Source organism: Panicum virgatum, chromosome 7N (assembly GCF_016808335.1).
Source record: "Panicum virgatum strain AP13 chromosome 7N, P.virgatum_v5, whole genome shotgun sequence".
Lineage (NCBI taxonomy): Eukaryota > Viridiplantae > Streptophyta > Magnoliopsida > Poales > Poaceae > Panicum > Panicum virgatum.
In genome coordinates, this window is record NC_053151.1 from 32,685,160 (window position 1) to 32,697,045 (window position 11,886).

The 11,886-nt window shown below is 49.1% G+C and overlaps 2 protein-coding genes and 1 pseudogene across 2 annotated transcripts; all 3 read left to right on the plus strand.

Annotated features, from left to right (window-relative positions):
• Positions 1-506: 506 nt before the first annotated feature.
• LOC120681525 lies at positions 507-4,584 on the plus strand. Its single transcript, XM_039963042.1, has 2 exons — positions 507-714; positions 2,166-4,584. Exon 2 carries the CDS (start codon positions 2,494-2,496, stop codon positions 4,351-4,353), a length of 1,860 nt encoding a protein of 619 aa, XP_039818976.1. The 5' UTR covers positions 507-714; positions 2,166-2,493; the 3' UTR covers positions 4,354-4,584.
• Positions 4,585-5,465: 881 nt separating this feature from the next.
• Positions 5,466-6,401, plus strand: LOC120680672 (annotated as a pseudogene).
• A 1,603-nt stretch (positions 6,402-8,004) lies between these two features.
• LOC120680671 (galactose mutarotase-like) lies at positions 8,005-9,984 on the plus strand. The gene is made up of 5 exons (XM_039962181.1): positions 8,005-8,227; positions 8,334-8,383; positions 8,588-8,708; positions 8,831-8,938; positions 9,216-9,984. Exons 1-5 carry the CDS (start codon positions 8,047-8,049, stop codon positions 9,848-9,850), a joined length of 1,095 nt encoding a protein of 364 aa, XP_039818115.1. The 5' UTR covers positions 8,005-8,046; the 3' UTR covers positions 9,851-9,984.
• Positions 9,985-11,886: the final 1,902 nt, after the last annotated feature.

The following is an 11,886-nucleotide window of genomic DNA, read 5'->3' on the forward strand; positions in this document are numbered from 1 at the left end:
ATAAGAAAGGAGATAAAATCAAACATGTATAGATAAGTTCCATCAATTTTCTTTAAAAAAAACTTAGCACGAAGCTCTAACATCTGGTAAAGAAAAAGGAGATGGCCATCCGAGTCAGTCCCACAATCCACACCTAGGTGGCTGTGTACGTTAAACAATCACTGTGGCATGTAAAAAAAAGGAGTAGAAAATTACTTCCATGCTAGAGAGAAATGAGTTGGTCCACATCAATTCCCACCTTTTTTACCAAAAAAATATTTCATTACGGAGTGCGGACGATCCCAGCCACCAGTTTGTGTTGGCAGCACATGGAGCCAAGTCAAAAATAAAGGCAAAGGAGTACTCCCAGCTGGGCGCCTTTCGCTTGGCTTGCCAAGCCAGCCGCCGAGCTGAGCCAGCCAGGCCAGCAGGCTCCGCCGTCATCCTCCCGTCCGCCGTCCCACCCCACCCGCACCCGCACCCGCACCGAGGAGCCCCGTCCCGTCCCGTCTCGTCTCCGCAGCGGCATTCCATTTCCATCCGTGGAGAGCCTCTCCCTCCCACCCTGCTCTGTTGAGAAGACAGGAGGCACAGCCACCACCAGAGCCACCAGTCCACCGCCGAAACCAGGCACTCCCCCCACCTCGTCCCTCCGCCGCCTCCCCCCGCGCCGGTTTCCCTCCTCCGCGTCCGCCGAGCCCGCCCCCTCCCCCGCCGCGCGCGCGCGCGCCCAAGGTGATGCCTCTTACCCCGCCTCCCCTCGCCCCAGTTCCTCCTCCCTCCCCATGATTCGTATGCATGCTATGTTTCTCTTCCCTCCGCCCGTCTGTGCGTGATGCTGCGGCCACGGGAGGTTTGGTTTTAGTTGGTGCCGAGTCCCCTTTCAGGTTACATCCTCTCTCCTTGTCTCGATTGGTCGGGGAGTTCCCTTTCCCGATTTCCATCCCTGGCGGGTGGTGGTGACGCTGTGTTTAGCCTGTTACTAGATACTTAGATTTTCCTCTAAAAAAACTTGATACTTAGATTTAGATCTGTTCTGCCCGCGCCTTGTCGTTCCACGCTTTTGCGAGGAGAGCGAGAATTGAATTGCGACATTTAGGGGGGCTTCCGTTGACGCCTAGGATGGAGTAGGCGGCCTCTGTGGGGTACCTAAAGGTTCTTGTTTTGGGATGTTCTGCCGTTCAGACGGCATGGGGCTCTGAACCATGTTTACATGGAGAAAGGACATCTGTTTTCCCTTTTTTTTTCCTCCAAAAAAGGGAATCCCTTCAGTTCCTCCTTGTGTCCTTGTTCCTTTTGTTTCCCAGCTGGCCATACTAACAGCTCTGGAATTCCCTGGTGTTGGGACAAACGAGATTTATGTTAAGCATGTACGCGGATTTGACTGAAAACCGTTTTGTTGGTTTCTAATAACCTGGGGAAGAAAAAAATCTTGTCACGGTTACAATATCCCGAGGGCGGTTTCGGTGTGCTTGTCATCAAGTAATTAGGACGTCTGAACCCAACTGGTCAACTAGTGTCTTGACAGATTTACGGTCTCCTTGTCATCCTATGATTCTTCCAATGGATAATTAAGAACTTCCATTTGTGTACTAAATTCTAGGCAGCTTCAATTATTCTTAGCGCTCAGCGACTATGTGAACCTCTCGGATGAACCTGTCATGTTTGTGATGCCAAAATTTTTGAGGGAGATGTTATACATGCATATGGCAGTTCACAGGCTGTATCATTACCGTTCCCTAACAGGAGCACTATGCTAGAGCTAGGTAAACCTCTTTCCAGACTAAGCTTGTAAAGACATTTATTAGCAAGACCTTGCGAAAATAGCATCTAGGTGCCAGAAAACACAACAGATTCTGCTAAGATTTTACCCCGTATGGGTATGCTTCCATCCGTGCTGCTCCATGTATCATTTGGGCAAATCAACCTGCAATTCTCAAGTGATTGGTGATACCGCCTCTTGTTAGCTACCCATGTTCAATGATTTTATGTAAAAGAACTTTCATGTGTTGGTCACCTTGTTCTGACTTAAGAAATCATCTTTTTGTGAACTGCGGAACTGCAGTTTTACTAGCTTGAGCATTTGGCAAATTTTACTACTGATAATTAGTAAACAAGATAATGTCTGCCGTATGTTTTAATATCTGAATCTTATCTAACACTGTTTTCTTTTTGTTAATTTCAAGACTGTCAAACTGCAACGAATCTGGACGCTCCTGCCTATGCGTGGTCTACCAGGGATATTGTTTAGTGCTGGGGAAGTTGTGTGGTTTTGGATCATAAATTCCCCAGAAACAAGGCAACTATGGACCGTGCGGACACATCAGGATTTGTCAGTGGTGGTTGCTTTGGTACTACACTCCTGATATTCTTCCATTTCGTCTATTCTACAGTCCATTTCTGAAAGATCATTAAGCCTTCAGCTATCTGGGCAGAAAGATCACCAGGCCCTGTTCTTTGAGCTCTCTAGTGTTTGATCTCATTTTGTTTTCCACGATAGTCTTGTCTTGACTGATGGATGACAGCTTCATGAACATGCCCCACCCGCCTCCAATGAATGACCCCTTTGTGTTGGGATGCTCAGCACCAAGCTCCACCATGGACAACATGGGCCAAAGCACATTCTGTATGGACAGTCTGAGCCCAACAACAGCAAACTGTAGCCATGTCAATGTAAATTCGCAGATAATGAATGACATAGCAGCAAGAGATGATGGCAGCAAGTTAGTCCTTGGATTGGGTCCAACACCCAATTTTTATTCCGCAGATTGTCAGCCCATTGGGTCAAAACAAGCTCAGAGGTTGTCTGTTCAGAATTCCACTTTCACTGATCCAGGGATGCTGAGGCTTGGCCTTCAAATGGATGGTGGAGAAGCTATTCAATGCCTGCAATTACCGAATGGAACAGTCCATTCTTTCGGTGTTGTTGATGAGGCTTCAACATCTGCTACTGTAAGAAACATGGGTGGTTACATGCCATCTCTACTCTTTGCTCCCCGCTTCAATTCTACTGTTAATGAGGCACAAGTAGAAGATTCTCTAGACCTCACACATAGCACCAATAGCAGCCAACACATTCAGCTCAGCCCTGAGCCTTCCGCAATGACCGAGTCTTCATTTGGTGTGAGTTCTGATGTTGTCACTGCAGCAACTACATCAGAACAACGCAGCCATCCCCGACATCCTAAGAAATGCAGGTTCAAGGGTTGCTCCAAAGGTGGAAGAGGCGCATCAGGATTGTGTATTGCTCACGGAGGTGGGCAGAGATGTCATAAACCTGGATGCCACAAAGGTGCTGAAAGCAGCTCTGCCTACTGCAAAGCCCATGGTGGTGGTCGTCGGTGTGAGGAGCTTGGTTGCACCAAAAGTGCAGAAGGAAAAACAGATTATTGCATTGCTCATGGTGGAGGCCGCCGCTGCGAACATCCTGGCTGTCCTAAAGCTGCACGGGGTAAGTCAGGGCGGTGCATCAAGCATGGTGGTGGGAAGAGATGCTCGGTTAAAGGTTGCATTCGGAGCGCCGAGGGGAAGGCTGGGCTGTGCATTTCTCATGGTGGTGGCCGGCGATGCCAGTACCCAGACTGTGGCAAAGGGGCTCAGGGTAGCACATTGTACTGCAAGGGGCATGGTGGTGGCCATAGGTGCATCTTTGATGGCTGCAGCAAAGGCGCGGAGGGTAGCACACCTCTGTGCAAAGCTCATGGTGGTGGTAAGCGATGCATGTTTGAAGGAGGCGGCGTCTGTGCAAAGAGTGTGCACGGGGCTACTGAATACTGCGTGGCACATGGAGGAGGGAAGCGCTGTTCCGTGCCTGGCTGCACCAAGAGCGCCCGTGGCCGCACTGACTGCTGTGTGAAGCATGGTGGTGGCAAGCGGTGCAAGGTTGACAACTGCGGCAAGAGCGCCCAGGGGAGCACAGACTTCTGTAAAGCCCATGGTGGAGGCAAACGGTGCACATGGAGCACAGGCTGTGAGAAGTTCTCCCGTGGCAAGAGTGGCTTCTGTGCTGCACATGGTACCTTGATGGCTAGGCAGCGAGAACAAGAGGCGGTGAAGAATGTAGGAAGCATGATTGGACCAGGTCTCTTCAGCAGCATCGTGGTGTCATCTGCCACCATGGGAAGCAGCATGACGAATGAGCTCTCATCCTCAGGTATCAGCACCGCGTCAGATTGTGATGGCACTGTTAGGAGCCAATCGATGATTCCTCCGCAGGTGCTGGTTCCTCGCTCCATGATGCCCCCTTGGTCATCTGAGCCTGTAGATGGGGGCAGAGAGGGAGGTCATGTTGTTCCTGAGGGGAGGGTGCATGGTGGTGGCCTCCTATCACTTCTCGGTGGCAGCTTCAGGAACGCTGATGTGGAAAAGCTTTGAAGCTAGTGCTTTTCCATCTGCAAATTTGGTCTGTTTGTTTGTATATAAACAGAGGCGCTTTGCCATCTATTGAATTCTTATTGTACCTTTTCTTGTCTAGATAAACGTTTAGATTTTCATGTATTGTTAGTCCATTGTAAAGTGGTGACTGGCAATTGTTATGAACTCTTTTGGCTCGTCGGTTCATTCATGGTCAGTACTGCAATAAAATTTGTGTATTTATATTGTGCTGCTCTTATGTGTTTTCATTATTATTATTCTTACGAAATTTGGTCGGCCGTGGTGGTTCCATAATGTTTATTACACTATTCTTATCTGTTTGTTTATTATTCTTAAGGACCTTTGTGGTGATGACTTCCATATACTTAAAATCTTGCCTTTCTCCTGAATCATGTGTTGTTCTTGGCACTATAGTTTTATATGGTTAATGCAAATTGATCCTATCATTCGGAAAACCCTATTTCTGCAGGAACTCACGCCTACATGTTCCATTTTGATTAAACAAAAACAAGCTTGCACCATTTGGGGAATATGGCTGACAGGTGGCAGCACGACACGATTAGCACCATCTCAGCTCTGTACTAACGATGAGATGGAATGAAAACTGAGGCGACAAACTTGGGACTTGCAGCCATAAAATAAAATATTAGCCGATCCGATCTGCCGAGGAGAAATGGTGCAGACTTGTAGAGTTCCTTTTTTCAGTTGAACTTTACAGGTCCGAACAGTTTTTGAGATGTTGCTCCTGTCCGTTGGAAAACATATCTTGCTGCCTTACCTGGAAAAATTGCTGATTTATAGAGCTCAATTCAGCAAAAAAAAAATCACCATTAACCAAAGTCTGTCAGCTAGAGGCAGATCCAAACGTAAAAGATCTATCATTCATTCCCATATGGTTAGCAGCATCTCAGATATCTGAACTAAAAAAGCAAGATGCCATGACCAATGTGAAAGTAAACGATCGCACAGATAATCTGAGTCCAGCCGCCATAAACTATACGAGTAGATCTCAGATCTCTCGAAAGAAAGGAAAAATTGGATGCTAGCATATGAACGTGAATTGTGAAGCTCCAGCCTTTTCCTTTGTTTAATTAGGACCCATTTGAGCAGAAGCTGGAGAGGATAAGCTTATCATGTGCATATAAACATCTCTATCCCAGCTACGCCACATCTCCTCTCCTCCCTGTAACGTGCACCCTAGCCCTGGGCGAGCAGCGCTGCCAGCCATGGCTAGAGCTTCGTTGCTCCTCCCTGTTGCTCTGCTGTTGTGCCTTGCCCTGGCGGGCAGCGCCGGCGCGGCGAGGAAGATGGTTGGGGTCTACGAGCTCAAGAACAAGAAGGGGGATTTCTCCATTAAGGTCACCAACTGGGGAGCCACCCTCATGTCTGTCATCGTTCCTGACTCCAAAGGTATGGTTTGGTTTCCTTGCTTCCAAGAATCCTTTTCCGCCTAACACTTGTTCACATGCTCATGTGACTTTCTTGCTGCAGGGAACCTGGCTGATGTCGTCCTTGCTCCTTGGGTATGACACCATTGCTGAGTATGTGGTAAGATCACAGCCAATCTGTCTGTTCTCACACTCTAGAGCACGCAGTGCATGCGTTCCTCTTCCTCCAGTGCTCATTCAACACAGCTGTGTTCTGCACCCTCTGCTCAAACAGAACGGTTCTTCTTACTTCGGGGCGCTGGTCGCCAAGGGCCGCTTCGTGCTCGACGGAAAGGCCTACCACCTGTACATCAACGACGGCAAGAACGCACTCCACGGTGAGCTCTCGTTCCCGACGATCAGGTCGATCGCTCTCATGCATGGAGCACGAGGTGCTGCCGGTGATTGATCGGTGTCGCTAGTTTAACCTCGCCGTCGCTGTTCATCAGGTGGCCACAGGGGTTTCAGCAAAGTCATCTGGACGGTGAAGGAGTACGTGCCTTACTGCGACTCCCCTTACATCACCTTCTACTACCACAGCTTCGACGGAGAACAAGGTAAACAACGTGTAAACCAAGCCCTGTTTGAATGAGCTAAAGTTGAGTACTAAACTCTAGCACATATTAGCACTCCTAGCCTATCAACCTAATTACAATAATATAAAAATAAAACTTATAGCTAATAATTATAATTATCTATCTCAAGTCCTCTTTCATTTATTAAATATTCTAATGCATACTCTAAAATACATATTTATTAGTATCTATTGCAATAGATTTCATTTTGAATCACATGTCCATATGTGTTTGATATATATATATATATATATATATATATATATATATATATATATATATAATTGAACTATTTGTTTATGAATTGGTATTTTATCTCCTCCATCATACATGAATACATGGTGACACATATCGTGGGTAGTATTTTTATACTGGCTCAAGGACGAGAAGGGCAAGGCCGGGAAGGTGTACCAGAAGCACGACGCGCTGTGCCTGGAGACGCAGGCGTTCCCCGACGCCGTGAACCACCCCAACTTCCCGTCGGAGATCGTCAGGCCCGGCGGGGTGTACCGCCACCACATGCTCTTCAAGTTCTCCTCCTAACAATTTGGAGTCCGTGTGACACCAGCGAGAAGCAGCTTTGTGCTGTAGTAATAAGGCCGATCAGCGTGCCAAAACGCCAGTGATGATGCACAAGAGATGCCGTGTGGCTCATGGTAGCTAGCCGTGCTTGATGTGTAACAAAGAAACTAAACGTGTGTGAACAATCTTGTGCGAAATCTTGGCTCATTTTTGTGTTGCGTTCGACAGTAGTTATTGTTAGTCACAACAAATGTTTTGTTTGTTTGTACCACAGGCATGGCGTTTCCACACGTTTTGATTGTTACCAAAGATGCCATATGCAATGCATACACAGAGCAAGTATTATAAGTCCTTGTCAGCAAGCTGCGAGGGGTTCTAAGTCACTAAAATCGTGATTGGAGAAGTGAGAAGAGAGGAGAGAGAATAGAGCGGGCGGATGATGAGAGCAAGTTTAGCTATTTCGCCAGCAGCAGGAGCAACATGCAGAGTGGACCCGTCTGCATTTAATATTGTGCTGCTCTTTTAACCAATAGTTGCTGCGCGAGAGCATTGCTCAACCACGCCCGCTCTCGTCTCTCTCCTCTATTCTCTCTCCTACATGTCAGACTTCGCCCGCTCCACGTCTATTACTAAACTTACTCTGAAGTGCCTGGCTGAATCACGCCTTACGAGAAAGAAATGCTGGCTTCCAGCCTACTGCAAGCCTTACACCCGGCTGAGATGCGGTGCGTGTCTATTGACAACGTTTCCAAGGAGGGCGAGATAGATTCTTTAATGCATTTTCACTCTTAGTTTTAACTAATATATGGGCTGGCTATTTTACTGGTTGTATGTGATATGGCACTTGCATAGAGCTATCTGCAGGCTAAATTATTAGCCATGCTCTGAGCTTACAAGGAGAAAAGAGGCACTGACTAAAATTAGAGTACAAGCAAGTCTCCTTCTTCAAAATAAAGTATCATTAGTTCTCACATCTCTAAAAGAAGGCATTGGATTACAGCATGGGGATGCTGAGTTTTGACATTTTGTCATTGAAAATAAACTTGAGAGAGGAGATGGTGATTGGTGAAGGGCATCTAGCCATCTGCATATATATACACATCTGTTCCTTCTCTCATCTTGCAGGGTACGGCGCTCCACATCCACACTACTCTGTGCATTGTCGTGCAATGGCTAGAGTTGCCCCGTTCCCCATTGCTTTGTTGTTGTGCCTTGCACTGGCATTTGGGGCTGATGCGGCGAGGAAGACGGTTGGGGTCTACGAGCTCAAGAACAAGGAGGGAGATTTCTCCATCAAGGTCACCAACTGGGGAGCCACCCTTATGTCTGTGCTTGTTCCTGATGCCAAAGGTATGGCCTTAGCTTGTTTCCTTGATTCAAGAATCCATGCCCCCATACTGTTTCGTAATTCGTAATGCATGGTGCATGACAAGCTTGCATATTTCTTGCTGTATAGGTAACCTAGCTGATGTCGTCCTGGGGTATGACACCCTTGCAGAATATGTGGTAATGTCACAAATCTTCTCTGTTTTTTCTTACAGCTGTAGTATGAATCCAGAAGATGCATCAAGATAATTGTGGCATCCAAATATAACAAAAGACTAATCGAAGTGCTGCAGCTGCAATGCCAGACAAAGCAAGTTTAATGTTTTTTGAACCGGGTTTATATCTTGTTTTGAATTGTAATCAAGGACTATACGTATTCATCAGGACGGTTCTTCTGCCTTTGGAACTGTGGTTGGACGAGTAGCCAACAGAATTGCCAATGGCAGCTTTGTTCTTGATGGAAAAACCATCCATCTGAACAAAGATGGCACGACTGTACTTCATGGTAACCTCCAGAATTCATTTTATTCTCCAACCTCATCTGTAAATCTTGGCGTACGCTTTATTTATATGTGACTGATGGTTCACTGATTTTGTTTTGCTGCCATCATATGTATAAACCACAAGGTGGCCACAGGGGATTCAACAGAGTCATCTGGACAGTGAAGGAGTACGTGCCCTGTGGTGACTCCCCATTCATCACCCTCTACTACCGTAGCTTCGACGGGGAGCAAGGTACAGTGAAAACCTACACCCAAAAAATGTACTAAACCTTCATCTTCGTATTACTGAATTCGCCAACTCCAAGAAGTCAGTTTGACTGTAGTAGTTGGAACAAGTTGATATATTCAGTTCATTCCTACTCATTCCAATGAGCTGACTTGTCTGAAGTTTTTACGAGCTAACACATTCAGTTCAGTCGTACCCATTCCAATGAGCTGACTTACACTTGTTTATCTTCCACGAGTCCTAGACGTTGGTGAGGAAAAACACAATGCCACTTGTTTTGTAGGATTCCCCGGCGACCTGGACGTGTACGTGACTTACCAGCTGTCCAGCCCGTACCACCTGATCGCCCGGATGAACGCGACGGCGCTGAACAAGGCGACGCCGGTGAACCTGGCGAACCACGCGTACTGGAACCTGGGCGGGCACGGCAGCGGCGACGTCCTGGGCCAGGTGATCCAGGTTTTCGCGTCGCGGTACACGCCCGTGGACCGGTCCATGATCCCGACGGGCGAGGTCGCGCCGGTGTCCGGCACGCCCTACGACCTGCGCGCGCCGACGCGTCTGGGGTCCCGCGTCAGGCTCGTCTCCGGCGCCGGCATGGCCGGGTTCGACATCAACTACGCGATGGACGGCTGGGACGTCGACGGCGGACTCCGGAAGGTGGCCGCGGTCCGGGACCCCGCGTCGGGGCGGGCGCTGGAGCTGTGGGCGAACCAGCCCGGGGTGCAGCTCTACACCAGCAACTGGCTGAGCGGCGTGAAGGGCAAGGGTGGCGCGGTGTACGGGCAGTACGGCGCGGTGTGCCTGGAGACGCAGGGGTTCCCGGACGCCGTGAACCACCCCAACTTCCCGTCGGTGATCGTGCGGCCCACAGGGGTGGCGTACCGGCACGACATGCTGTTCAAGTTCTCATCCTAGCGCCCGGCGAGAGATCGGCCTCTCGCGGATTGTGCTGTAATAAGGTCACCGTACCAGAACGTGGTGTCGTTGCTAGAGCAGCCAAAAAGAGCATGGACTTTTGTTCGCTTGTAGTACTCTAGCGGTGGCCTCTACATATTGCACGGTGTGTGGGAAAGACATCCCGCTAATAACCTCCCCTAGACCCCGCACAGTGCGGGAGCCTACGATACTGGGTATTTCCTTTTAGTACTCTAATGTTTGTGATTCTTCTTCCGCTCTCTGTCATTTTTTTCCACAAAGCGGCAGCTGGACACAGTGGTAGGGCTGACCGATAGCGAACTTGGCGAGGTCTAAGCTAGTTTATGGTCATATAGATAGCCAAACGGGCCGTGTTTGATGGGCTGCCCGATAGCGAACTTGGCGAGGGCTAAGCTAGTTTATGGTCATAAAGGCCGTGTTTGATGGGCTGCCCGGGCACTATACTAGCCAGAAATTAGCTCATTAGTACCGGTCCGGTTGGTACCGGCCGGTACTAAATGGATGGCTATTGAACTTGGCAAGGGCTAAGCTACTTTATGGTCATATAGATAGCCAAATGGGCCGTGTTTGATGGGTTGCTCGGACACGATACTAGCCAGAAATTAGCTCATTAGTACCGGTCCGGTTGGTACCGGTCGGTACTAAATGGATGGCTATTTAGTACCGGTACTAAAGACAGACAACAAAGAAGAAAAAATGCATGCAATTTTGAGGATTCGAATCCACAACCTCAGACTTCACGTGGAGCTTCCTTTACCATCCCACCTATGTATGACATGTGACTATGTGCGAGATGCTTTCTTTTGAAGTACACGTAGAGGCCTATTTAGTACCGGGCAAAAATCGCCGACCGACACTAAATGTCACCCTTTAGTACCGGTCCGTGTCATTGGCCAGTACTAAATGGCTGCGCCATTTTAGTACCAGACCAAAACACCGACATGTACTAAAAGTCACCTTTTAGTACTAGGTGGTGTTATGACCCGGTACTAAAATGGCTCTGGGGGCTCTTAAATTTGGACCCGGTACTAAAATGGCTCCGTGCCAACTTTAGTACCGGACCAAATTATGATCGGTACTAACATGAAGGGACGAATGACCATTTTTCTTGTAGTGCGATATGGTGGCCTTAGTGCTAGTGTCGGTATGGCATGACCGTAGTGTCGTGCGTGAGCCGAAACAGCAGCACGCAGTGTCGGCATGGGCACGACACGGTTAATGGCACCACATGGCCCAGCACACAACCTCATATATTATACTCTCCATCTCTCTCGAACTCTAATTTTCCTCCCTTCACCCTCCCTTTCCAGTCACAACCCTCTCCTCTCTCACTCTCGCACGCAGCGCGCCTCACTTCCCCCTCACCCCCCTGCGTGCCCCGCTTTCCCATCCGGCCCTCCATGGTTGGTGGCCCGCCCTCGTCCCCTAGCCGCGCGCCACCGCCATCCCGCTGCCCTGCGCTGTCGGAATCCCAGGCGCCGCAGCCATGGTCATCCCCGCGCCGTCATCATCCCGACCGCCGACATTGTGGCCTTCCCTGCACTGTTATTGTCTTGGCCACTGCCGTGGCCCTACCCCGCCCCTCGTCGTCCCGTCGCCGCCGCCGCAGTCTTCCTTGCACCCTCGCCGTCCCTAGCCTCGGCCCACTGCCCCCTTGACCTTCAACGACGGCGACACGATAGTGGTGGAGGCTGCCAGACAGCGTGCCGGCACGGCACGCCGGGCAGCTCATGCCGGCGAGACGGCACGACATGACTAAATCCTAGTCGTATTGTGTTTGGGCCGAGCGGTTGGCACGTCATGCGGCACACGGCACGGCACGACTAAGGCTTCGTGCTAGTCGTGTCGTGCCATGGCTGTGCTCATGCCGTGTAGTGCCATGCTGCCCACTTGCCCTCAATAACTCTAGTCACTGCTCCTTCACACGCACTCAACACCACGACTTGCATCTTGTGCATGACAGAAATATTTACAAAAAAGTTTCTTAAATGTAGATGAAAATTTAAATAACTGAA

Bases quoted from the DNA above. Each gene is read 5' to 3' on its own strand.
- LOC120681525 (XM_039963042.1), top strand. From the start codon at position 2,494: ATGGATGACAGCTTCATGAACATGCCCCACCCGCCTCCAATGAATGAC.
- LOC120680671 (XM_039962181.1), top strand. From the start codon at position 8,047: ATGGCTAGAGTTGCCCCGTTCCCCATTGCTTTGTTGTTGTGCCTTGCA. The intron at 8,384-8,587 runs GTAATGTCACAA...CGTATTCATCAG, and splicing joins ACACCCTTGCAGAATATGTG to GACGGTTCTTCTGCCTTTGG. The intron at 8,939-9,215 runs GTACAGTGAAAA...CTTGTTTTGTAG, and splicing joins TAGCTTCGACGGGGAGCAAG to GATTCCCCGGCGACCTGGAC.